Source organism: Alexandromys fortis, unplaced genomic scaffold (assembly GCF_014885135.2).
Source record: "Alexandromys fortis isolate MF-2015 unplaced genomic scaffold, M_Fortis_MF-2015_v1.1 scaffold_351, whole genome shotgun sequence".
Taxonomy (NCBI): Eukaryota; Metazoa; Chordata; class Mammalia; order Rodentia; family Cricetidae; genus Alexandromys; species Alexandromys fortis.
The window spans coordinates 393203-420079 of NW_026068251.1; the positions used below are offsets into that span (position 1 = coordinate 393203).

At 39.3% G+C, this 26877-nt stretch overlaps 2 protein-coding genes, 1 long non-coding RNA gene and 1 pseudogene across 11 annotated transcripts in view; 1 reads left to right on the plus strand and 3 right to left on the minus strand.

Annotated features, from left to right (window-relative positions):
* LOC126494190 (zinc finger protein 54-like) overlaps nucleotides 1–20590 on the minus strand; it is a 70947-nt gene extending 50357 nt beyond the window's left edge. Inside the window, exon 1 of the mRNA XM_050131451.1 lies at nucleotides 20562–20590. The gene's annotated coding sequence lies outside the window, so the exon portion shown is untranslated. The remainder of the gene's footprint in view (nucleotides 1–20561) is intronic.
* LOC126494181 (zinc finger protein 54-like) overlaps nucleotides 1–20661 on the minus strand; it is a 116521-nt pseudogene extending 95860 nt beyond the window's left edge.
* The window catches only part of LOC126494175 (zinc finger protein 54-like), a 227931-nt gene continuing 206155 nt past the window's right edge, over nucleotides 5102–26877 (minus strand). For 2 of the 9 annotated variants that reach the window (XM_050131412.1, XM_050131419.1), the window contains 3 exons: nucleotides 15589–15676; nucleotides 10367–10493; nucleotides 5104–8518 (listed from right to left, as the gene is read on the minus strand). In XM_050131412.1, the coding sequence (XP_049987369.1) occupies nucleotides 6504–8518; nucleotides 10367–10493; nucleotides 15589–15618 (2172 nt within the window). In that variant the 5' untranslated portion in view covers nucleotides 15619–15676 and the 3' untranslated portion in view covers nucleotides 5104–6503. The other 7 variants (XM_050131417.1, XM_050131413.1, XM_050131415.1 and 4 more) reach the window with 7 other exon arrangements.
* Nucleotides 20859–25471, plus strand: LOC126494197 (uncharacterized). The gene is made up of 3 exons (XR_007589970.1): nucleotides 20859–21080; nucleotides 22575–22653; nucleotides 25069–25471. It is a non-coding gene; the product is annotated as an uncharacterized lncRNA (long non-coding RNA).

A 26877-nucleotide genomic window follows, 5' to 3' on the forward strand; every position in this document is an offset into this window, starting at 1 on the left:
ACCACAATTTTTTAAAAAGAGACAAATCCCACACTCTCTCTCTCTCTCTCTCTCTCTCTCTCTCTCTCTCTCTCTCTCTCTCTCTCTCTCTCCTCCCCCTCCCCGTGTGTGTGTGTGTGTGTGTGTGTGTGTGTGTGTGTGTGTGTGTGTGTGTGTGTGAAAACCATTATCTGATTTTCTAGAGTGCAAAAGAATTCCGATCCTAGAACCTGGTAGGGACTTGCTGGTTTTATATATGACTGGGAACATTTGTAATGGGTCAAGCAAGGGACAGTGTAGAACAATGTAGAAGAAAGAGCAAGAGAGAGCAAGGGAGAATTGATGGAAATGAGAGAGAAGAAATAAGAATAAAGAAATATGGATGGTTGATTCCTGGTGTGAGTAGAATTCTTACCCCTCAAATCTTTACTCTCAGATTTGTAGCCCCCCTTTAGCTATTTGTGGCATCTTTAATTGAACCAAAGAAGGAAGTCTTAAAGGCAAAAACCTTTAAGGCTCTCTAAAGTGGAAGTAACAATGAGTAAGTATAACATCCCCACAATGCTACTACCCACAAACTTTTTGTCTGTAGGAGCAATAGCTAAATCAGCCACACAGTGTGGAGATTTTTGTCCTGTTTGAAACTGCAAACCTGCAGCTGAGTTCATGGCAGCTGGTGCCCGGCTCCATCTCGTAGGCAACATGTCTCTGCACTGCTGTTTGGCATGGGACTGTGAGACCAGGAAGCCCAGCGTGACTTTGTGTATGTGCATTCAGAAACTTTCTTTTTCTTAATTTTCTCGGGCACGATAGAAATTCAAGAGCCTCCGGTTTTCATGCCAGTTTTAACTAGAGGTTTATTTACTGTTTGCCAGTTCCTTTTCATTTTAAATTAACCCAGTTCTATTATTTTCTTTTACAATTTTAGCATGAGGCTCATGGCTTGTTACCTCACATCTTGCTTGTCTGGCAGCTGCTGGCATCTCCCAGACTCCACCTTCTTTTTTCTTTTATCTTTGCTTGGATTGGTTCATTGGTCTCTATAGACCAGGCTGTCCTTGAACTCACAGAGATCCACTAGCCTCTGCCTCCCAAGTGCTGAGATTAAAGGTGTGTGCCACCACACCTTGAATTCACGGAGGTCTGTCTTCCTCTGCCTCCCAAACTTTGGGATTAAAGGCCTGTGCTACCACAACTTGAAGTCACAGATGTGAATCTACCACTGCCCCTTGAAGTCACAGAGGTCTATCTACTTCTGCCTCCCAAGTATTGGGATTAAAGGTGTATACCACCACAGCCAAACTACTCTCTTTCTTTTTTATTTTTAAGGACTTAACCCTTTTTTTTAAAGCCTGCATATATTTTAACACAGTGTAAACCATTTAGAGTTTTTTTTTATTTTTTTGAATCTCTCTTTAATGTATATCTCTCTTTTTCTGACTACATGAGTCTTTAAGGAGAGGATTAAAGCTGTGGCTTTGATGGCTGGATCCAGCCCATTCCTTAGCTTTGCAGCCTCATTGCAGAGGTACCGCCAGAGGCATTTTTATTGCCACAACTCTGTGGCGGTTCAAGGTCCTGCCAGTGTGAACAGTTCCACAGTCAAATGCTCACTCTGTAGCCGGATCTCCTGCTTCAAAGGGCCAGAGTTTGCCCTGGCAGGATGGCCCAGAATGCTGGCATTTTAAAACAGCACAACATTTTTCCTGCTTCAGGTTAAGTCCTGAAAACCAAGAAGCATGTGGTCAGCTTTTCATCAACAACATTTAAGTGTTTCGTGGCAGGACCTCTTAAAGAGCTGCAGGGTTTTGCATCTAAGGCTGAGTCAGGAAGCCTCTCTTAGATGAGAGCACTTGCTTGCCTCTAGGAAGCAGAGCAGACCCGGGAAATTGCTGCTACCAAGAAAACATGCTTTACTCTATTCTTTCCCAAGCTTTCTCAGGCTTTCTGTGGATGCAGTTATCCACATGGGCACCATTCTGTGACATGAAGGCCAGGCTCATTGGAGTTTCTGTCCCACCCAGTCCCCTAGCCATTTAGTCCCAGAAAAAAATCACACAGAGAGTCTACATTAGGTTATAAACTAATTGGCCCATTAGCTCAGGCTTCTTGTTAACACTTGTAGCTTATATTAACCCATTGTTCTTATCTACTTTAGCCACATGGCTCGGTACCTTTCTTAGCTGGGTAGGTTACATCTTGCTTCTCGGGGGTCTGGGCAGGAATCGGCTTCCTCCTTCCCAGAATTCTCCTCTACTTCCTGCCTGGCCAATCAGCATTTATGTAAAACATGATTGACAGAATATAGACAATTCTCCCACATCAAGAAATAATTTTTATGAACTTTACCTTAGTGGTGACATTATTTAATAAGCTACACCCTGCTGTTTTAGGTGTTACATTTTTATAGAATTTAAGCAATAATTTCCAGAAAGGAACTTAAAGAACAGAACCATATTCTCAGTAATGGTAAACAAACAAGAGCATACCCAATATTATAGTTTGAAATTATAAATTTTGTTTTAAATTCTGTTGGGTCTGTGGGGGGTGCACAAAGATGGGGACAGACCACCAAAGTCTAATAAACCAGAAGCAAACTTTATTCCAGAAACCAGATTCCAGGAAAAGCAGAAGCAAACTTAAAATAAAAATTAAAAAAATACCACGGGGCACAGAAGCTCATCAGCTATCTGACACAACTGCCAGAGATGGTGTTTGTTAGGCTGTGGCAGAGGCTGGTTTCACAACCCATCCTTTTGTAGGAGGGGCACCAAGCATTAGGTCTGAACAAAGGAATTTTTACAATCTCAAGGTAAAATTTAGATACAGATTGCCTTATTTTTTTTTACATTAATCATAAACTGATTGGCCCATTAGCTCAGGCTTCTTATTAACTCTTATAACTTACATTAGCCCATTATTCTTATCTATGTTAGCCACATGGCTCAGTACCTTTTTCAGTGGCGTAGTCACATCTTGCTTCTTCTGTGTCTGGACAGGACTGCTCAGATTGCCTTATTTTACAATCTCTATTACCAGAATTTTTTAGTTAAATTAGTGTTTGCACTTAATCTATTGTCTTCCCTGGTACTTTTTTAATTAATTAATTAATTAATTAATTAATTAATTAATTAAAGATTTCTGTCTCTTCCCCGCCACCGCCTCCCCTCTCCCTCCCTCTCCCCCAATCAAGTCCCCCTTCCTCGTCAGCCCAAAGAGCAATCAGGGCTCCCTGCCCTGGGGGAAGTCCAAGGACCACCCACCTCCATCCAGGTCTAGTAAGGTGAGCATCCAAACTGCCTAGGCTCCCACAAAGTAAGTGTTTACTGAAGCCCCATGGTCTTTCCTTTGATGCTGCCAGTTTCACATAGCGGGGATAATGCATAACCCAGAGGTCCTATATCTATTTCCTAAAAGTTGACTCAGCTCATATCCATAGGCTGGCTCTCAGTTTGCAAAGAGATGCTTTGGCCTTGTAAACAGAGCTATGGATTTTAAAGTGAAATAACCCACTGTTAACAGTTAATCCTCAAGCTGCTGAGAAAGCTGCTGACAGTCTGTTCTTGTTCTCCTAGGCTTACAACTTTATATTTCTTTATTTCTACACTCATATTTCTGGAATCTACATCTTTATTTTCTTATTCTTGGACTCTTCAGTTTATTTATTATAAATATTATCATTCGTTAGACAATTAAGAAAAGAGAATATCCTCCATACCATGAGTGACTAACAACTCTGGTAATTCAAACAGCATTGACTTAGTACTATATGCCCTATGTATAATTGTTTTTTACTAGAAGTTGGGCTTGTTTTAATTTTTTCTTTATACCATGAAGGGCTCATTGATGAGTTATTCTCATTATTAGAGAAAAACAAAAAATTTTCCCATTAAGGGACCTTTAATATTGAGTTATTCTTACTCTTGAGGGAAAAACAAAAAAAAAATTTAACCAAAATTAAGCACATAAACAAGACAGTTCTAAACTTTGGGCTGGCTGTGCTTGCTCAGGGTGCAGCAGAGAAGTCCTGGCAGTTATTTTTGGTAATTGAGATGCCCCTGCTCTCTGCTGGCAGGCTGATCCTGAAAGAGTTGACAGACAGAATGCAGCCCGAGAGTGAGAGTAAAAAATTCTTAATTTCTTTCTCTATTTCTACTGGGAAGGAGCGTTTTTCCTTTTTTTATTTTTTGTTTATGGGGACTTTTCTAGGACTTGATTTCACATTTTCCCTTTTCTATTGGGAAAAATTAAACATTTCTCCTTTTTCCATTAATTTTCTTTCTTTTTTTTTTTTTTTTTAATTTTCTGCCTCACCTTTCTCTATTGCGGAGATACCTTTTAAAACTTCCTTACCCCCATTTCTCTACTGGAAAGATTCTTTCCTGGATTTATCCTTTGTCTCAAGACCCATTTTATTTGGTGCTGCTCCTGAGATGGAGATTTTAAGTTCTACATGTTCCAGCCCTACCCCGGAGTCTTGCCTAATACTTTGGGCATATGTTATCTCCAGTCTTGGGGTACGTGGACCCTTCTTTCCTCGTGCCCCACATCGTTGGTCACCAAATGCCAGGGTGCACCAAATAGTCAGTTGAAGAGAGAAGGCACACCAAGATGAAATTTAAGGGCAGTTTGGTAGCAGAAAGTTCCAGCCTCTTCTGATGGATTGAACCCAGAACAGCTGTACAAAAGTGTATTCATTGAAAGTTACACAAAGTATTTCCTCATATCAAGGTTTCTAATATAATTTACATGCATACCCCAAGGACTCAAGTACACTTTATTATGTATCCTTTGCAATGCACAGTAATACAAGAGCCTCAGGTGTACCCGAGGCATCTTATGACCAAAGTCATGGGATGGCTCCAAGGCCCCTCCAGCAAACAATCACTGTTTTCCACGAGGATTCTTCAATGTCAGGGTGCTTCTAGAAAACAGCTCTTCATTCCAGTATTTACCCCATATAGTGATTCTGCTAAATTTCTTCAACAAAGGCAGGCACCACCATCCAGAGTGCTTGGGATTTCTAAACTGTTTGTCATGCCTGTGATGTTACATGCACAGCTTCTATCTTTACAGTTTCTATCTTTTGCTATTTGTAAGGTGTGACACCAGGATGAAGAATTTTGAAAGTGAACAAAAAATGAGACTTTATTAGAGCATTTTCTGTTTTCTTTTGTGGGTATAGGACTTTACAAATTCAATGCATTTGGTGACTGTAATTTCCAAGAACAATAAGACATACGGATTATATAAGGTATACATTTTTATGGATTCTCAGTGTAATGGTCTGTTATCCCTTTAAGAGGCAAGCCCTGCCTACTCCCCTTCCCTGTTTCTTTCCTTGTCCCCCTTCTCCTTCCCTAACCCACTAAATAAATATCCTACTTCACTCTGCATAGCATGCCTATCCATGTCTCTGTCTCTTACCTGTTGTGTGGCTCCCTGCCAGGGTCTTGCTCCCTGCCTGGAACTGGCTGCCTTTGGGACCTGCTGCCCACTGCCTCTGCTGCTCAGGGACCTGCAGCATGGTCTCATGACCCTCTTGGCCACTACCACCACTCAGGGACCTGCAGCATTTCTGTGACTGTGCACCTCAAGAACAGGGAAGCATTTTTATTTTTACCATTACACTCAGAACTATTAATTTTGTGATGTACAGCACATTTAGAAGGAAAACTAAAGACTATGTCACATTTCTTTTACATTAGTAATTTCATCATCATCATTATCATCATTGTCAACAACATTATTGATACAGGGTCTATGTAGTCCTGGCAGTCCAGGAACTCACTATGTAGCCCAGGATGACCTCAGACTCAGAGATCTTTATTCCTTTGCCTCCTGAGTGCTAGGATTAAAAACATGCACCACCATGCTTGGCATTATTATCAATTTTCAGATTTTTGAACAAGGCGAATGTTTTTTATTACAGCTATTCCCAGGGACTAGAGAAATGGTTTGGAGGATAAGATGACTGCTTTGTGTCCAGAGTGTTGTGTTCAATTTTCAACACACACAATTCCTCACAACTGTCTGAAACTTCAGTTTCAGGGAATCTGATGCCCTCTTCTGGCCTCCATAGGCATCAGACAAACATGTAGTACACAGAAAGTCTTGTAGACAAAGCACCCACAGACATTAAAAATAATTCATAGCTGTGATGGTAGATACTGGCAGGATTTGGTGAAGGGGTTGGAGGGAGGAGGTTCATGTGTTTGAGGCCAGCCTAGGCTACACATTTTTTAAAAGCTGGGTAGTGGTGGCATATGCCTTTAATACCAGCACTTGGGAGGCAGACACAGAGCCTGGTCTATGGAGTGAGTTCCAGGACAGGCCCCAAAGCTACAGAGAATCCCAGTCTCAAAAATCAAATCAAATAAAAATTCAGACAGTTTCTATTGCAGAATTTTATTTGTGATATTTTATAAGATTTAAGACTTGATTAAAGGCTTTCACAAATTTCTTGTCTTTGTTTCTATAATGTATATTCTTGGGATTTGTAAGTAAACAATGCCATATAAATGCTATGTCACATGATTTACAACAGTATTTCCCTCTTCAGTATGAATTCTCTGATGTCTTCTAAGATTTGAAAGGTGGGTATAGGATACACCACAGTCTTTGCACTTGTGAAGTTTCTCCCCAGTATGAATTTTCTGATGTGCTCTAAGATATGAGCAGCCAGTAAAAGATTTGTTACATTCCTTACATCTGTAATGTCTCTCTCCAGTGTGAACTATCTGATGTGTTCTAAGATTAGACATGTAGGTAAAGGTTTTGTCACATTCCAGACATTTGTAAGGTCTCTCTCCAGCATGGACTTTCTGATGTGTTCTAAGATCTGAAATCTGATTAAAAAATATGTCACAATCTTTGCATTTATAACGTTTCTCTCCAGTATGAATTTTTTGATGTATTTTAAGACTAAAATTCTGGAGAAAGGACATGTCACAGTCTTTGCATTTGTAGACATTCTCTCCAGTATGAATTTTCTGATGTGCTCTAAGATATGAGCATGTGGTAAAAGATTTGTCGCATTCCTTACAACTGTAAGGTCTCTCTCCAGTGTGAACTCTCTGATGTGTTCTAAGCTGTGAGTTATGGGTAAAGAATTTATCACATTCCATACATTTGTACAGTTTCTCTCCAGTATGAATTTTCTGATGTTCTCTAAGAGTTGACCGTGTAGTTAAATATTTGCCACATTCCTTACATCTGTAAGGTTTCTCTCCAGTATGTACTCTCTGATGTGTTCTAAGATTTGAACGTTGGATAAAAGACATGTCACATTCTCCACATTTGTAAGGTTTTTCTCCAGTATGAATTTTCTGATGTTCTCTAAGATATGTGCATGTAGTAAAAGATTTGTCACATTCTTTACAACTGTAAGGTCTCTCTCCAGTATGAACACTCTGATGTCTTCTAAGATGTGAGTCCCGGGTAAAGGATTTGTCACATTCCATACATTTGTATGATTTCTCTCCAGTATGAATTTTCTGATGTGTTCTAAGAGTTGAATTCACAGTAAAGGATTTGTCACAGACCTCACATTTGTAAGGCTTCTCACCAGTATGGATTCTGTAATGTCTGTTAAGATGTGATATTTCAAGAAAGGACTTACCACATTCTTTGCATTTGTAAAATGTCTCTAGAGAATGAGTTTTCTGATGCCATCTAAGTGATGAATAGTGAGGAAAGGATCTGTCACACTCATTGCATTTGTAAGGCTTCTCTCCACTATGGAGTCTGTAATGGCTTTTAAGATGTGATAGCTGATGAAAGACCTTGCCACATTCTTGACAACTGCAATGTTCCTCATCAGTATGGATTTTCTGATGTCTCCTGAAACTGGAACAGTGGGCAAAGGATTTGTCACATTCCATACATTTGTAAGGCTTCTCTCCAGTATGCGTTTTCTGATGGCTTTTAAGTGCTGAGAACTGAGGAAAGGACTTTCCACATTCTTTGCATTTGCAAAGTTTCTCCCCAGTATGAAGTCTTTGATGTGTTTTAAGATTTGCCCACTGGTTATAGGATTTGTCACAATCGTTGCACTTGTAGGGTTTCTTTCCAGTATGTATTCTCTGATGTACAGAGAGGTGTGAGGCGGTCCTGAAGGATTTTCCACATTTCTCACACTGGTGTGGTGTCTCTCCAATGTAGATTGGTTGTTGCAAAAGGCTGCATGTAGAGCTGAAATAGTCATCGTATTCTCCTTGCCTGTGTTCTTTGTTTGCAGTGTAGACTCTCTGATCTTGAGTAACGCTGGAACACAAATTTTGAGATTTCTCACAGTCTTTACATTTGCAAGGTTCTTCTCCAGTGTGGATGCTGTCATGTCTATCTAGGTTTGATGAGTCAATAGAAGAATCCCTGGGGTTAGTGCATGTGTAGTTACTGGAGTTTTCTGTAGTTCCACTTGTTTTATAAAAAGCACTTGTGGAGGGGTCATGAAGCACTTTGGCAAGTTCATTACACTCAAAAGACTCCTTTTCGGTCTTCACGTGTTGATGGGCAGGATCACATATGTAATAGTTCTCTGAAAATGAATACAGTTCAGATTATAGGACTTGTTTCAAGATTAAACATTTGATAAATGATTAAGTTCTCTCTTAAGTCAATCAGCAACTAATTAAATATTTTTCTCTCACTATAATTTTATCTGTTGTCACAAAAGCAGTCAGACAAGCTTCAATGGTATGTAATTAATAATAGATATCCCATCCTTATAGAAAATGTCTAATGGGACAAGATGGATCAAGAACTTAGAAATCATTAATTAGCTTTGAGATAGAGCTCACTGACTAATTATATTTAGAATGTATGATTCTATGTTTAAGTGTTTCTTCTCAGAAATGGATGAAGAAGAGTTTAATCCAATTCCAGGTTCAGAGTATTTACACTTACTAAGTGACAGACAATAAGGAATACTGTTCTGAAGATCCAATACCTTTCAAGATTAAAGTCTTTTTAAAAGCACCACAGGGTTTATTTCTTTCTTGAGAAAAAAAAAAAAAACATTATTCTTCAAAAGTAATGGATGTAAAGACATGATGTGGGAGTGATTTTTTTTTAATTTGTTGTTTTTATTGGTTAATTAATAAAGAAACTGTCTAGGCCCATTTGATAGGCCAACCCTGAAACTAATGGGCCAAGCAGTGTTCAAAAGAATACAGTTTCCGTGTAATTATTTCGGGCATAAGCTAGCCATGCGGGTGGCCGGATGCTAGGAACGTAGCCCACCGATTCTCCTATTTCAACAAAGATAGTATTCTGACAGACATAAGAGGCTCAGATTGTTTGAGGCAGGGCTGTCATGGGCAGCTATTGCTTATGTCTATTCTCTACTGCCTGACCTCCACACATTGCTATGTTTTTTAAATTTCCTCATAGGACTATTCTCAGGTCCACTCTGTACACTGAGTCCTGAGATTATTTCCTAGAAGGGTGTCTGTGTATTTTCCACTGGCAATAAAATGAAAGATGTAACACGGGGATAATAATACAAGGATGGCAATTAAAGAATAATCCTACTTAATGGATTCCCATTAGATTTAAAATTTTGTAAAATTATTCCAATCTGATGTCAGCATTGTCAAATAAAATTGCATTTTGTACTAGTATTATCACCAAAATTCAGGGGCAATAGACACAATGCCTTTTAACAGTTATTACAACAGATGGGTTGCATCCTGGGACTAGGACGCTATACTAAGTGAAATGATCAGGAATCTTTTTAAAAGGAATTGAATATTGCAAACGCATTCTTAGCTCTTGCTTTCCCTTTCACTGGAAGTCATCACTGTTGTCCTGCTCACTCACTAGCCCATTCTAGTTGTGGCTACTCTCTCCTCTCCACATCCCAGGGCAATTTCATTTGCTCCAGAGGGGTGACTAGGCCTTGCATACAATAATCATGTTCTGTGAGTCAGCCTATGACTCATGCTAGAATTTTTAGAAAAAATACAAATGTCTAACATAATATTGTGCTTAGTACATAAAGAAAACACAAAGTAGAGGAATCCAAGGATGACTTCCAATTGCTGTTTCCTGTCACAATCTTGAGTGTATTTAGGGAGAACTTTCAGTATGCATATCTCAACTTTTTCTCACAAGTAAAATCATGGAACTTTAAGATATGAGTATAAACTTTATACCATACTAAGTTTCTGAATGTATTGTGGAACCAACTGAGGGGTGGTGCATGACACCGCTAACATGGAAAAGAAAAAGAAAAAGTTAAATAGCATGAAAAAGTTCTTTCCTACTACCAAACACTCCGTGGTCTCCCGTTATTTCCAAGAGAGCTTAACAAAGAGTTTATAACCTATGAAGTAGGTACATACAAAGGACGAAATAATGAATTCTAGAAGCAAAATGTTCTTACCCACAGAGACCAGGTTGCTATAATTCTCCAACATCACATCAATGTACAAAGCCCTCTGAGCAGAGTCCAGGCATTCCCACTCCTCCTGAGGGAAGTCCACAGTCACATCCCTGAAAGTCAACAGACCCTGAAACAAAAAAGTACAGTTTGAGCATATGATCCTGGACAGAGTGCTTTCCTTGACTTAAGGAAACTTGAGATGAGTGAAGACAATTCCTCAGAAAGATGACTTTTAATATAGTCACATTCTATAATAAATGTTCTAATTTTGTGAAAACAGGATGACATAATAGTCTCACAAGCATATCCTTGCAATAAGACACACAAGATCTAGACAAGGTTGTCTATCTGTTATGCATCCTATGTTATATTGCAGAGGATCACAGTGTACAAATCTCAGAAGGGAAATTTGTGAGGAAGAAATATGTTTTAAATGCTGGACCTGTAGACCATGCTAAAAATACAGACATGAATCAATTCTCTCTGTATTTGGGCCTTACATGACTATATTCTAATAGGCACAGTTGAGATGTTTAAACTCTAGATCCAATTTCATCCTATGAAAAAAAAAGGGGGGCATGTATGGAAGACAAAATTTATGATTGACTTTATAGGCAAAGAAATTTGTTGGTTTTTTTCATAATAAAAGAGTGCAACAACACTGCCCACTGTCAATTTTAACATCAACATGATAAGCAGTCTATGGGATTATTTTTATAAGAATATTTGATCCAATAGCCAGTAGATAGAAAAATCCACATCAGCCACATTTGATAAAATCTAAAATTTTCTTAAGAAATTGGCCTCAGGAGCTGGACTGTGGTGGTACACATCTTTACTTCCAGCACTTGGGAGGTGGCAGGAGATGAATCTCTGTGAGTTCAAGGGCAGTCTGTCTACAAAGGGTGGAGTTCCAGGACAGCCTCAAAAGGTACAGAGAAGCCCTGTCTTGGAAAACATACACACACACAAAAGAAAAAGAAAAAAGAGAAAAGAAAAGAAAAGAAAAGAAAAGAAAAGAAAAGAAAGAGACCTCAGGCAACTTAGAAAACTAACAGGATTTGAAGAGTATTTTACTCTAAAAGTGTTGTAAAAATTGAGGGAAGTCCAAAAACATCAAATAATATTTAAATTGCAGCTCAGCATGTACACATAAGTGTAGTAACTTTGGATGCAGTCTGGAGTGACATCAATTTCCTGTAAGTTAATGAAGATATCAAATTCTATGAGAATTATTGTCACCTTTCAATGTTCTACAAATGTAATGGCTCATGAGAAAATCTGAGCTACTGTATCTGAATTTTGTAGTCCTCAATGTGTTCTTTTTATTACTTATGCTGTATTGACTAACAGATTTTAGGTTATTAGTGTTCATGGTTCTTCCTTTATTTCTCTCGAAATGGAAAGTGGTGATATATTCTGTTTGAGCCATGATTCAGAAATAGAAAAGCAAAACTGAGGGTCAAAGTCCATTTCTGAAATCTCCATTTTTAAAACACTGCAGCTTCAGGGTGGGGGAACAGAGCCATTGCTCTCAGAGGAACTGATTAGGGCAAAGTAATCATGAAGAATGTTCTTTCTGCCCCAAATGTGATGGATTATGCACATCAGTCAGTCAATGCCCTAAGACATTATTCCTGATGAATTCCACACAATGCTTCATAATGAGTTCCAGCCAGAAAGAGCTGCACAGTGGTATCTTGTTTGGGGCAAAAAAGAAAAAGAGAAATAAAAAATCCTGATCTCAAGCCAGGTACTTGCCTTTAATCCCAGCATTGGCAGCAGAGGCAAACCTCTCAGCCTGGTCTACAGTGCTAGTTATAGGAGCAGCCAGAGCTACACAAAGAAACTGTGTCTCAAAATAACAAAAACAAAAAACTTCTGGTTTGGGAAGTTACCATTGAGCATCCCAACCAAGTGAGTGATGTGAGCAGCAATTCTCCTGAGACAGATGGCAGCTGTCAACAAACACATGGTGATATTAAACACCAAAGAGAAATGCAAGTAGACTGCAATCTTGATCTACACCCAAGAACATCATTTTTATGGTACAAACAAGTCACATGTGCAAGCCATGTTTTGTACTTTCTAGTGCACTTAAATTTTTAGTATTAGAATCCAAGTATTATTTAGCATTAAAAATCAAGCTTTATCTCATAATTGCACATATTGCTAAGATGTTGTGACAACTATCCCATGTGTTTCAGTATGTTCCCTTTATACCCAATATTCAAGGAAGTGAGACAGTTCCCACAAATAGAGCCTATATGTCACAGGAGTCCTCACTCACTAATAAAGATATAGTTTACCTTCTACAGCAATTAGGCATCAACATATGTTTTGTTCATGTGTTAAAGTGGAAATATTTTAAAAATTACAGGTCCTAAGTTTATGTGAGATATTTGCCCTTGGGAAAAAGTAACTACTATGGGAAGGATAGAAAGGAGAAAAGCGCTATAGGTGTAGATTTATGGAATTCTATTGTATAGCTGTAGTCATAAAGACAGTCAGGTTAAGTTATACAAATAGACTGGAGAATAACATAATATAATAGAGATCCCAGAAAGAATACCATAAAGCTATGCAAAAAGCTTTGACAATGGAGGCAAAATGATACATTACAAAAATATGGCCTTTTCCATGTCTGGGTCCATGGTCCTGCTGTAGTTGAGGTCTGTGTTGATGTCCATGGCATGTGTTACTACAGGGGCCCATGCAAACTGTGCCTGTTGAAGTCCAAGGGCTGTGCTAAGCCAGCAAAGCTCCTCACTGGCCCTGTTCTTCACAAGCCCTGGAGTAGAGTCCTGAGGAACATGGCTCTGCCACTCATAGTGGACCCCCCCCCCCCCCCCGACAATTGGGAAAGCTAGCCCCACCCATTACCTGAGAGGGGTGGTACCAGAAGTCTGGAGTGAGAACAGAGCTACCTCCCAGGCACACATCTAGTGCTTTGAGTTGGCCACCCCAACATCTACCCTCTATGCTCATAAACTCAGGATCACCATGATGTTGGACAGTGTTTTGGTGAAGGTCCAATACCGATGGTGTACCAGAATAAATCTGACCAACAACCCAATATAGAATGAACAACTGCAAATAAAGCTGTTTGGACAAAAGGGTCTACTAAGTGCCACAGCACAGCTCCCAATGCCACAAGACAAATAAAGAGATGATGGAGAGGTGGGAAAGATAGAAGACCAAAGTGTTCTTTTCTGTTGGTTTGTTTTTGCATTATTATTATCATTACTACTGCTTTTTGTTTTGTTTTTCGAGACAGGGTTTCTCTGTAGCTTTGGAGTCAGTTCTGGAACTTGCTCTGTTGACCAGGCGAGACTTGAAATCACAGAGAGCAACCTGTCTCTGCATCCTGAGTGTGCCACCACTGCCTGGCTATTATTATTGTAATTTTTAAATTTTTTTTTTACTTTTCTATATTTTATTTCTTTTTAAATTTTCCTTTGTGAGTGATGTTCCAAGGGTGAAAGGTAGATACAGAGGGACTGGGTTGCATGGTGTGAAATTCACAATGAATCAATAAAAACTTACTTTCTTTTTTTTTTTTTTTTTTTTTTGAGACAGGATTTCTCTGTAGCTTTGGAGCCTGTCCTGGAACTAGCTCTTGTAGATCAGGCTGGCCTCAAACTCACAGAGATCCACCCACCTCTGCCTCCCAAATGCTGGGATTAAAGGCGTGCACCACCACCTGGCTAAAAACTCATTTTTAAGAAAAAATATTGCCTTTGCAACATCTGGTGCTGGCAAAACTGGATTGAGGAGAAGAATGAAATTAGATTCTCATCTTTCATTTATATAAAAATCCATTCAAAATGTATCAAAACCCTTATTTAAAACCAGAAACACACAGAAACCATGAAAACTTAGGGAATACCCATGAGGATATTGGGATGGGCAAGGACTTATTGATTACAATGACACCAACAGCACAGGAACTGACCCAAGTGTCAATAGATGGGACAACATGAAAAGCAAGAGTTTCTGTCCATCAAAAAGAATAATCAGCAGAGCACACAGACACCTACAGAGCAGGAGAGAATCTGTATCTATGACACTTTGGATAGGGGCTCATATATATAATTTACAAACAATTAAGAAAATTAAATACCAAGGAAATAGAAGTGCCCATAAACAAATGGGCAAATGAACTGAAAGACAAATTTCAAAGACATATACACAAATGGCCAATAAATACTGCAAAAAGTGTTCAGGATCCCTAAAATGCCATCACGGAAACACAAACTAAAACTACATTGAAATATTGCATCCCTCTAGGTAGAGAATGGCTGTCATCAACCAATCTGACAAATGTTAGAGGATGAGGAGAGAAAGGAAGCCTCATAAGCTGTTGGTGTATGTGGGGGAATGTAAATTAATACAGTCATTATGGAAATCAGTTCGTACATTATTGAAAAACTTGAAGAGAGAACTAACATATGACCCAGCAACATCAATCCTGGGAACATAGCTGGAGAAATCTACACCCCAATACAGAGATATTTACACCAATGTTTACTGCTTCTGCATTCACCACAGCAAAGTATTAGAAGCTACCTAATTATCAAAAGGTAAATGGATAATGAAAATGGTATTTATATAAAATGGAATACTATCTAGCTAAAGAGAAACATGTAATAAAAATTTGCAGGAAAATGGATGGACTTCAAATGTGTAATGTTAAATGAGGCCATACAGCGTCGGATAGAAGAAACCACATTTTTCCTCATATGCAGAATCTAGCCAATATTATGTATATATGGAAAGAATGTATATGTGGGCACAATAAAATATGGAGAAAAAAAGAAAAAGACAGGTTAAATACCAGGGTTGAGGTAGGATTGAATGCAGGTAATGATCATATGTTATGACACAGGATATAAAGCTAATTGCCTTTCTAGCTCTATTTCTGCCACAGATTTTTTTTTCCATGATAGATAAGTTCATAAAAATATATTCAATAACAAAAATATAAAATCCCATGTTAGGCTGCAGAGCTTCTGTTCCCAATGACGACTCTAACCGCATAAAAGTACATTGAGTTGCCTATTCCTTAGGTCTGGCTAATTGCAGTGTGTGATTTTGTTGTTGTTTCTTTGAATATTTTTCAAAATAAAATTCAAAAATTACCAGAAGCAAAAAATCAAAAGAGTTGGAATATCTGAATATATAACATTTCTATTTAAAAAAAAGTCGATAGGATCACTGACCTGGGAAATGCTTACTGGAGAATCAGCCATTTCTTTCTGTTTTTCTTGAGTTTTTCTTTCAGGATCAAGGAATAGATGGCTTGCTGCCCTTTTATATAAGGGGTCAAAAAGAAAGTGCAAAAATTAATACTGAAAGCTGTTAGAGAAGAATGACAAACTACTTGAAAAGACCCAAGCAACAGAATATGACCAGGTGTTCAGACAATGATTCCAAATCCACAAGAGCATGGAACGACATTTGAAGCTTAAAGAGAAAACCACCATCAACAATATTGTTGCATCCAGGAAGTTATCTTAAAATTGATGGAGACATTAATTGCATTTCAAGATATTTTCAAGTTAACATGTTTGATTTCACTAAGCTTTGCAAACAATAAATAGAGGCAAAATTTATACAGGAGAATCAGTGGATTTATCCATGAGACTATAGGAAATAATAAATTTCATGTGGAGAATAGATAAATACAGGAGACCTAGGAAGTAATCATTCATGGGCAAAATAACAAATCACTAATTCTCACAGAGCAGAGAAATATTACTATTAAACCAACCAACAACAATATCAAAAATGAAAACATAAGGAATAAAAACTCTAGCAACAAAATATCTATCCACCCTGGAAATCATTATGGAGAATCTACAATTAAATAATATTTCCTCAAGTAAGTTAACGCAAGTGAGTTAAACAACTCAAACACATGACCCAGCTGTTTCCATTCCTTGGCATATGCTCAAAGGACTGAACATCCTACTCCACAGATACCTGCTCAGCCAAGATCATTGCTGTTCTACTCACAATAGCTACAAAATGGAAAGAGGCTAAATGTCTTTCATCTGACAAATGGATAGTGAAAATGTGGTACATACACACTATGGAATACTATTCAGCTGTTCAGAAAATTGAAATCATGAGCTTTGCAGCTAAATGAATGGACTTGTAAAGGATCATATTGAGTGAGGTAATCTGGAACCAGAAAGACAGTCATTGCATGTTCTCTCTCATAGGAAGTTCCTAGCTCCAAATCTTCAGATGTCAGTATAAAACTTGGAATGACTGTAGTAAAAAGAAAAATAAAAAGAGACCAGGTGTGGTAGCTCATGCCTTTAATCCCAGCACTTGGGAGGCATAGGCAGGCAGATCTCTGTGAGTTGGAGGCCAGCCTCATCTACAGACTGAGTTCCAACACAGCCAAAGATATATGGAGAAGCCCTGTCTTGAAAAAAAAAAAAAAAACACCTCAAAACAAACAAACAAAGTAAAAAGAGAGTGCTGTGGAGTGTGGATGAGTAATAGAGAGGGGAATAATGGAACAAGTGATGTAAAAAGGCAATGGAAAAACAGGGAGGGATTTAATTATAAAGAAGGGAAAGATGTAAACAGAGAAGGAGGGTAAAATAACAGTAAGGATGTTTAAAAAGTCATAAGAAGTCATATTATTATTCACCCACCAAATATGACTACAATACATGTAAATCTGTGTAAGCATATACATTTAGAATGTAAAGGAAAATTTCCCATCTGAGATAATAATGTTCCCACAAGATTCATAGATTTTTCTAACAAAACCACCAACACCAGACATGAGAAGTCTATTTTGAAATTGTTGATCAGATCTGTCCAAGAGATTCCCAAAACATTACAGGTTACTGCATTTGTTCATGGTTGCTTCCCAGAGGTAGAAGGTGAGTGAAAGAAGCTATGCACTTCAGTCACAGACGCCAGAGAACTCAAGATGGATCAGAATTTACGGCTTCCTGCCTGAGGATTATCTTTCATGGTATCTGAAGTTAACATGCACACTTTCAAAGGAGGGAGTCAACAGACAGTCCTATCCAGCTACAATACTTAGGACCCACAACAGAGATCTGCACTGCACAATAGCCGTAAGGATGCAAGAGTGGTACACATATCTAAATGGGAAGCAACAGCTTACTAGTTGAACTTAAGATACTTCCAAGAAGAGGGAAATCATGCCTAGTAAAGGAAACCTAGCCAGTCTCAGCGGGGTTAGTGGAGTCATGGATCTTGGAGAAGAACCTATAACCACTATCCATCACTCACAGGCACTCTCCATCTTCAGCCTACAGGCACATAGTATCCATAGGCACCATTCTGTAGGCTGAAGATGGATGCTGCAACGTACAGAACTTTGGGTGACTGTCCAGGTGGTGAGATGTCTCTGTCAATTCTAGTGTTTTGGAAGTTGCTTACAATGCACTTCCTGTTTACTTAGGTAATATTATATCCTTCTGGAGTCTTTGACAAAGTTTAAGAAAGATAGTTATAATTAAAAAAGATAGATTAGATATAAAACTTTAGACTCACAAAGATAGGATAGATAATTTGACAAATATAAATGGACTAAGTATTATAACTATAATTCTTGCTTGATAACTGTTTTGTTATATGTAATTTTACTATGTTAAAGTTAAAAGCTTCCTTTTTATTTAGACAGAAAAGGGGAGGTGATGTGGGATTTCCCTCTGTATGATGTGAATGTGTTTTGTTATCATTGATTAATAAAGAAGCTCCTTAGGCCTATGGCACAGCAGAATAGAGCAAGGCAGAAATTTCAAGCAGAGATAGAGGAGAAAAGAAGTTAGAGTCAGAGAGATGCCATTTAGCTGCCAAAGGAGAGATGCTAGAAAACCTCATGGCGATACATAGATTAATAGAAAAGGGTTAATTCAAGATGTTAAGAGTTAGCTAGAAATATGCATGAGCTAATTGGCCAAGAAGTGTTGTAATTAATAGAGTTTCTATGTAATTATATTTGGGTCTGGGCACCTGGGAAACGAATAAGCAGTCCCTGCATACACACTAGGGCAATTCTGAGGAGATCTTTCCAAGTCTCTGGAATTTTTTCTAGTGAAACAGAATGTGGCAAAGTGTTTGTATGTCCCACTTACACATTATCTTGAGCCCCTTTCCATCCCTTCATCAATCTCTCCACCATACCTGGATCCTTAGCTACTCTCTCCTTCCTCTTCACCTTTCAGGCCTCTTTGTTCAACTCCACAGGTGAGCAGGTCTGGGTGATCAGTGAGCCCTGCACATGAGAAAGATTCTTCAGAAAGCACAAAGATTTCTCACACAGAATTGCTCTGTGGATAAAGAGAAAACTAAATAAAGGATTCTACAAATGAGTCCCCCGTTGTCCTGCAGGGTCAGCACACTCAAAATATTTAGAAAGCATGTTCAGTTAGTGTCACTTGAATGCCACTTCTAGTCACAGATCAGTCAAATCTCAGGGACAGAAATGGAACTGGATAACTGGTATGAGATTATTATACACTAGTGATGTTCACAATTTATCATGGACCCAATATGACGGAAGCCTCACATCTCTCAAAGGGACACACACTCGCAGAGTAGTTTGTCAAGAAACCCTAAGGAGGAATAAGAGAGACTACAAGCAAACTATTCTCACCCACGGAAACCAGACTGCTGCAACTCTGTAACATCCAGTCTCTGTGCAAAGACCCCTGAGCCGAGTCCAGGCATTACTTTTCTCCTGGGAGAAGTCCAGTCACACCACTGGTGTCAACAGACCACAAAATAAAACACAACAGTTAGAAAGGTTGTGTTGGTGCACACCTTTCATGCCAGACATGAGGAGCCAGAGGTGGGCAGAACTATGAGTTCCAGTTTAACCTGGCCTTCACGGTCAGTTTTGAGCTAGGCAATTAATTCAGACCTCAAATAAAAGAATCAGGAAAAAGAAAAGAAAAAAAGGAGGAGGAGGAGGAGGAAGAGGAGGAAGAAGAAAGAAAGGAAGAAAGGAAGAAAGGAAGAAAGGAAGAAAGGAAGAAAGGAAGAAAGAAAGAAAGAAAGAAAGAAAGAAAGAAAGAAGAACAGCAGTTTGGTCATCTAGGGACAGAGTGCTTTTCTTTGAATAAGGAGAGGAGAGAAAAGACTATTGTAGACATTTTTCTGATATAGATGAGTTATTATAATTATTTAAGAGATGTATTTAGTACTATCCTAAACAATACGTTTTCAATCTTTTCCCCTCAGATGCATCCAACATAGGGTTCCTCTGTGCAGCCCCAGCTATCCTTAACCTAAGTCTATTCTTACTCTGTAGACTAGGCTGGCAAGAAATGCCAAGATCCACTTGACTCTGTTTCCCAGACGCTGGAATTAAAGGCGTTGCTACCACCACCACGTGGCTTTTAATGCCCTTTCTAAATGTTAAAATATGGTGACTTAATGCCATAAAAAAGCATAGTGTGCTTTTTCAGGCTCTAAGTTGCACATTATCTTTTTTTTTTTCTTTTTGACATAGGGTCTCACTATGAAGCTCTGACTGTCCTGGAACGCAATATGGAAACCATGCTGGCCTCCAACTCACTGAGGTCTCTGGCCGTCTTTGCCACGCCAGTGGTGGGACTAAAGGTGTGTGCCTCCAAGCATGTCAAAACATTTTACAGAAAGCTGTATTAAATAAAGTCCATACATCTCAGATGAAAAAAATAATGGTGAATAAAAAGTTGTCTTTTATATGTTTGCAGTCATAACTATGGAAATTGCAAAAAACTATCCTTTCCGATTCAATTACATTCGCAGGCGTTCTTTCCTTGATGAATATATAAAAGCGCTCCAAGCGTCAAAGTCCCTAATTCTATGCCATTCTGTTGAATAGGGAAGTGGCTTAACGTGGAAGTTAGCCGCGATAAACACAAATTTAAAAAGCCCGGTCCTTTCCACCTTGGCAAAGAGAACCGTGTTTGCAAATATCAACACATAAATTCAAATACTCTACTACATTTATTATTTTTATAGTAATATTTTGGAAATAAAGATCAATAAAAAAAAATCAGGACTGGTCCAGTCTTATTATGTAAAATTTATCGACAAGGGAAGACATCCACAGCAGAATTTCAGAGCCGGCTTAATTGTGCACAGCAGAGAAACTGCTCGCAACCCTGGTCCCTTCCCTCCAGGGTCCCAGCCCCGCAGCTCCTCTGACCTGGGAGGTTCCAGGGCCGCCGGGCTGCGGTTCCCCTACTGCTGACTTTCCAAGGCCGCCCAGCGGTGACAGCGGCTCCCGGGAGTTTTCGCGTCCCCGTGACACCTGCCGCGTCCTCCGCATTCAGGTCTGCACCGCGCGGTTCCACAAGGTGCAGGGCCCCTGGTAACGAGAAGGAATGGACACTCGACACTTCCGGCTTTGACGCCTCAGTCCACTTCCGGGTCCTCTTACACTGTTTCCCAGCTTCCGTTTACGTCACTACTCTAATCCCGCCCACTTCTCCGTCTCCTTTGTTCCCCAACATTCAAGTTCCACACACCCTCCCAAACGCTTTTCCGGTAGAGTCTCCGTCCCACTGAGACCGGTCCCGCCCACTCCGTCTCAGGCCGCCTTCCACACAGCTCCAGCTGTCAGGCTGCCCTGCACCCGCTCTGCAAAGCCTCCCCTCATGTTTGCTGCCGGCCTAGAGCAGAACTGGATCTAGGAGGACGCTGCATCCGGGTATCTGACCCCACAGTGAGTTCTGAACCTTTCAGATAAAAGACAGGCAGCCTAACCTCGACTTGACTACCAGACTCCCGGGTTACATACTTAACCAAACAATAACACGCTAAATTAAGATGCCAGCTTCCCATCGCCAACACAAACATAACAAGCCCAGACCAAATTCTGACATTTTGATTTTGGGAGAATCATTTCAGGAACTTGGATTTTGAAAAGAAATAGGTGTCTTATGTTCGTGGTGAGTCTATTCCTAATAGCCCAGCGGTGAGTTCCTCCCGCGCTGCAAGGCTCTCACCACTAGATGGTGGTCTTGTCCTTTACTCACTCAGAAACAAGTTTGTCTTCTGTGATGCATGCTAAGGATGCTTTGAGATAAAAGTTTTTTTTTGTTTGTTTGTTTGGGTTATTTTTGCGGTGGTGAATTCAGAAATTCCTGCTGTGCCAGATGCAGAAAATAATTAAGCTTTGTGGTTCCTGGCCTAAAAACGTCAGTTACACCATCCCATGTATGGCTCTGGGAACACTGAGGAAAATGAGGAGGAAAGGGAATGAGAAGAGAAAGAGGAGGAAGAGCTAAGACACAGCATTCTCTAGACTCCATACAGCTGTTGTAATCAGTAAATAACAGCAACTGTACTTACCTGCGTTGACCTCACACTAGACCACAATCAGTCTAGGAAAGGGAAAGGCTCACAGGACCCACTCTTTACCTCTCAAATGGTGGCTGTGGATGGATTGCAGAAGAATCATTGCCTTTAGCTGTAGTCCTCTGCTGGGCTCAGTAGGCTCCGACACATAGCTCCAAATCCACAGTATCACAGATGGGCCTGGTTAATTTCAGGGGATCCCAAGCAAAATCAATAGAGATGAACACAACAGAGACATTTGTTAGAACTGTGGACTAAGATAGTAGACATGTAGGAAGTAAAAGTAAATAGTATTTGAGGCGCATGCACACACACACACACACTTAGGTGTGTATACACACATATATATGTATGTGAGTGTGAAATAGTTAATAATAGATAAAAATTACCTTTGTATTTCCAGTTGGGTTTTCTCTTTGTAACCCTTGCTTTTCTTGAACTCCCTTTGTAGACAAGGCTGGCTTCAGAATCTCAGAGATCTTCCTGTCTCTGCCTCAGGTATGCTAGGATTAAATTGTGACCCATCCTGCCCAGTTCAGAATTTTTTTTTTTAAATGACCATATCAGTTAGTAATTTTTTTTGCTTGTATCAATATTTGTTGGGGTTAATTTTTTATTTTTTCAGGACTGGCTGTCTCTGTGTAACAGCACCGACTCTCCCAGAAGTCCCTTTATACACAATGATGGCCTCAAATTTACTAAGATCCACCTATATCTGCCTCCATTATGCTGGAATTAATGGAGAATGCCATGGAGGCCTGCTTATAATTTGGATAATATTAAGTAATACTAAGAGTCATGGGGAATCTTCTTTTTTTGCGTCAAAAGGATTCTTTTTAATCTATTTTATTTGTGACAGCATTTCACTGTGTGGTCCTGACTGTCCTGGAACTGCAAATACCAGGCTGGCTTTGAACTCTCAAGTACTGAGATTAAAGGTATGTGCCACCACTACCCAGATGTCAAGAAGTATTTTAAGTAACCTTGATGTTAGTTTTTCTCTGAAATTTTGATATAATCCTGTCAATCTGGTTATGGGGTTGTATTAAGGGTGGTGTTTCATATCGGCTTCAGTTACATTGCTACTGATGTTCTGTCTACATATTTATTTCATGTTGTTGAAATTTGGTGTGTTATATTCACCTGGAAATCCATCTATTTCATTTAAAATTTCAATGTAGTGTAATAGATTTTTGAAGGATGGTTCCACCTTGTCTTGGCAAGGTTTGGCAGTCACTCTCTTTTGTGTCCTGCTTGTCCAATTAGGACAGCATACTGTCAGTAGTCAAGGCAAGGACATTTTCTTACCTAGTGGCTAGCTTTTGCCACAAAAAAGTAAATTCCATATGGAGTTTCTTTGGTGCCCATCATCATCCCATGTAGATTGGTGCTACCAGGAACAGACATGTCTCATTGTCATAAAATGAACCTATGTTATTAAAAAAAACTTAAATGCCATATTCTGTAGATCTCTGAATTGTTTGAATATGTCCTGTCTACCTAAAATATATCTCTCATTGACCTTGAAAACATACCTAATATGACTACAAGTTTAAATGTAACAGGTGACTAATTTGATAAGCTACATTTTCTTATTACTCTATAGAGTTAGTAATAATAACTTTAAAGAACTAGAAATTTGTATTACATTGTTAAATAAGCTGTATAGATATGATTTCTTGAACAAGATTAGAAACATATTACAGTATGTTTTAACAAAGTTAATCTCAAATTTGTATCAATATACTAAGTTTGTATACAATATACTAAAGTCCAATTCAATTTTTAATACTAATAGTTGCTTTTTAAAAGCAGATTCTATAATCTACCTTTCTATCTTATAATATTTATATCTTCACATTTTTTAGAGTAGGTTCAATAATCTACCATTTAATTCTATCATATCTACACCCCCTTTGTTCTTTTCAAAACAAGAACTCTGAATCTAATTTCCCTTGTTCAACTTTCCTCCTGACACTAACCAATACAACTCGTAACCAACCCTGCTAAACAATTACAAATATACATAACCCATTGAATGACAAAATACCACTCACCCTACCTCTTGTAAACATGGACTTCATATTCTTAAATTTACTTACTGATGTCTTGGGGGAAATGGCATCTTTAGGAAATCCTGAAAAGAAAACTTTGGGCTAATTGTCAAGTCATGGGAGAGATAGTTTTGTCATTTATTTGTCCAGTCTGTGTGTAAGAGAAAGAGCAAGACTTGTCTCAAGTCCCACCAGAGTAGTCTGTGAGGCTGGACCATCTCAAACTAGCCACTTTGAAATCATTCTGAGCAGTTTTTAGGACAAAAGCCGATCTTTAGGTGGTGGTTTTCAGATTAATAATATAGTCCTGGAGGAATTGTAATTGTGGGGTCCCATCCTCCTTATGGAAACTTCAACATTCTCTGTTAGACATGGTCATGCTTCATGTCAGAAAACTTTTGACAGAGACTCAAACCTGAAATAGTGTACATGAAGGTAGATGAGATTTTTTTCTAGAATTTGTATGTTAGGTGAATTTTAATATCATAAAAAGTTTAAATATATATCAATTATATAACCTACAAAATATTTACACATTAAGAAAAGTGGTTAAAAGTCAATATATAACCAAAGTTTTATGAGAATAGTGTCTATAAAATGGCCCTTAAATACTTGTTTTTCCACACTGAGACAATGGGGATGTTCTATCGAGAACTCACCAAGGCCAGCTGGCCTGGGTCTAAAAAAGCCTGGGATAAAACTGGACTCACTGAACATAGTGGACAATGAGGACTACTGAGAACTCAAGAACAATGGCAATAGGTTTTTGATCCTACTGCACGTACTGGCTTTGTGGGAGCCTAGGCAATTTGGATGCTCACCTTACNAGAAAAAAAAATACTTGTTGTTCTTCTGTCCCATATCAGGTGACTCTTCTGACATGACACACAGATTTTGAATTACACTTTAATAAGCATTCTTGGGTTTAGAGAAGGAAAGAGCCACCCTCCATTCGAAAGCCAGCTTTGATCTTTAACTGGGCTGGGACAACAAAAGACCGCTTGCATTATATGTATGTAGAGAATAGCAGAATCAGACATTTAGTAAGATTTATGAAATTTTATTCTATTAGAAATAGAATGGGATGGTTGGGATGGAGGAAGGGTGGATATGGGAGCAGGGAAGAATATATCTTAATTAAGGGAGCCATTTTAGGGTTGGCAAGAGACTTTACTCTAGAAGGGTTCCCAGGTGTCCAAGGAGATGTCCCCAGCTAGTTCCTTGGACAGCTGAGTAGAGGGAGCATGAAATGGCCCTATCCTATAGCCAAACTGATGAATATCTTGCATATCACCATAGAAACTTCATCTGGCGATGGATGGAGATAGAGACAGAGACCCACATTGGAGCACTGGACTGAGCTCCCAAAATCCAAATGAGGAGCAGAAGTTGGGAGAACATGAGCAGAGAAATCAGGACCGCGAGAGGGTGCGCCACCCACTGTGACGGTGGGGCTGATCTATTGTGAGCTCACCAAGGCCAGCTGGACTGGGACTGATGGAACATGTGATCAAATCGGACTCTCTGAACGTGGTGGTCAATGAGGGCGGACTGAGAAGCCAAGGACAATGGCACTCGGTTTTGATCCTTCAGCATGTACTGGCTTTGTGGGAACCTAGTCTGTTTGGATGCCCACCTTCCTAGACCTGGATGAAGGAGGGAGGACCTTGGACTTCTCATAGGGCAGGGAACCCTGACTGCTCTTCAGACTGGTAAGGGAGGGGAAGGGAAGTGGGAGGAGGAGGAGGGGAGTGCGGGGAGGGGAGGGAAATGGGAGGCTGGAAGGAGGTGGAAATTTTGTTCATTTATTTATTTATTAAAGAGTTCTTCATTTATTTATTTATTTATTAAAGATTTCTTCATTTATTTATTTATTAAAGATTTCTGTCTCTTCCCCGCCACCGCCTCCCATATCCCTCCCTTTCCCCAATCAACTCCCCCTCTCTCATCAGCCTGAAGAGCAGACCGGGTTCCCTGCCCTGTGGGAAGTCCAAGGACCTCCCACCTCCTTCCAGGTCTAGTAAGGTGAACATCCAAACAGCCTAGGCTCCCACAAAGCCAGTACGTGCAGTAGGATCAAAACCCAGTGCCATTGTTCTTGACTTCTCAGCAGTCCTCATTGTCCACTATGTTCAGCGAGTCCGGTTTTATCCCATGCTTTTTCAGACCCAGGCCAGCTGGCCTTGGTGAGTTCCCGAAAGAACATCCCCATTGTCTCAGTGTGTGGGTGCACCCCTCGCGGTCCTAAGTTCCTTGCTCATGTTCTCTCTCTTGTTCCTGATTTGGACCTTCTGGTTGTAGTCCGGTGCTCCAATGTGGGACTCTGTCTCTGTCTCCTTTCATCACCTGATGAAGGTTAATATCCAGGAGGATGATTATATGTTTGTCTTTGGGTTCACCTTCTTATTTAGCTTCTCTAGGATTACGAATTATAGGCTCAATGTACTTTATTTATGGCTAGAAACCAAATATGAGTGAGTACATCCCATGTTCATCTTTTTGGTTTTGGCTTACCTCACTCAGGATAGTGTTTTCTATTTCCGTCCATTTGCCTGAAAACTTCAAGAAGTAATTGTTTTTTACTGTTGAATAGTAAAATAGCTTGTCTGGTCCAGGCAGGTTAACTGGTGTCTGCTTCATGGCTGATCTGAGCATCGTTTGTCTATCTCAGCTTGTCTTACAGTGTGGGCATACTTTATTGATTATATATGCTTTAGGCAAGTGGGCACTAGTAAAATCTTACCAGTTTCTGTGACTTCTTAAAGCTACTGTGTTTTCTGTTTCTGACTTTCTCTACAGGATGGAATATTTCACCTTCCTCCATAATAGTGATACTCAACTCTTGTGACAGCACTCCTTTAGTGTCGCATATAAAATAACCTGCATATCAGATATTTACATATAATTCATAGCAGTAGTAAGATTATACTTATAAAGTAGAATAAGAATAATTTTACATTGTTTGTACACTACAACATGAGGAACATTATCAAAGTATCACAACATTAAGAAGGTTGAGAACTACTACCTTGAAGAATCCTATTCCCTTATATCTCTTAATATCCTATGTTTTCAGGAACATCCTACAAGATGAGGCATTTGAATCAC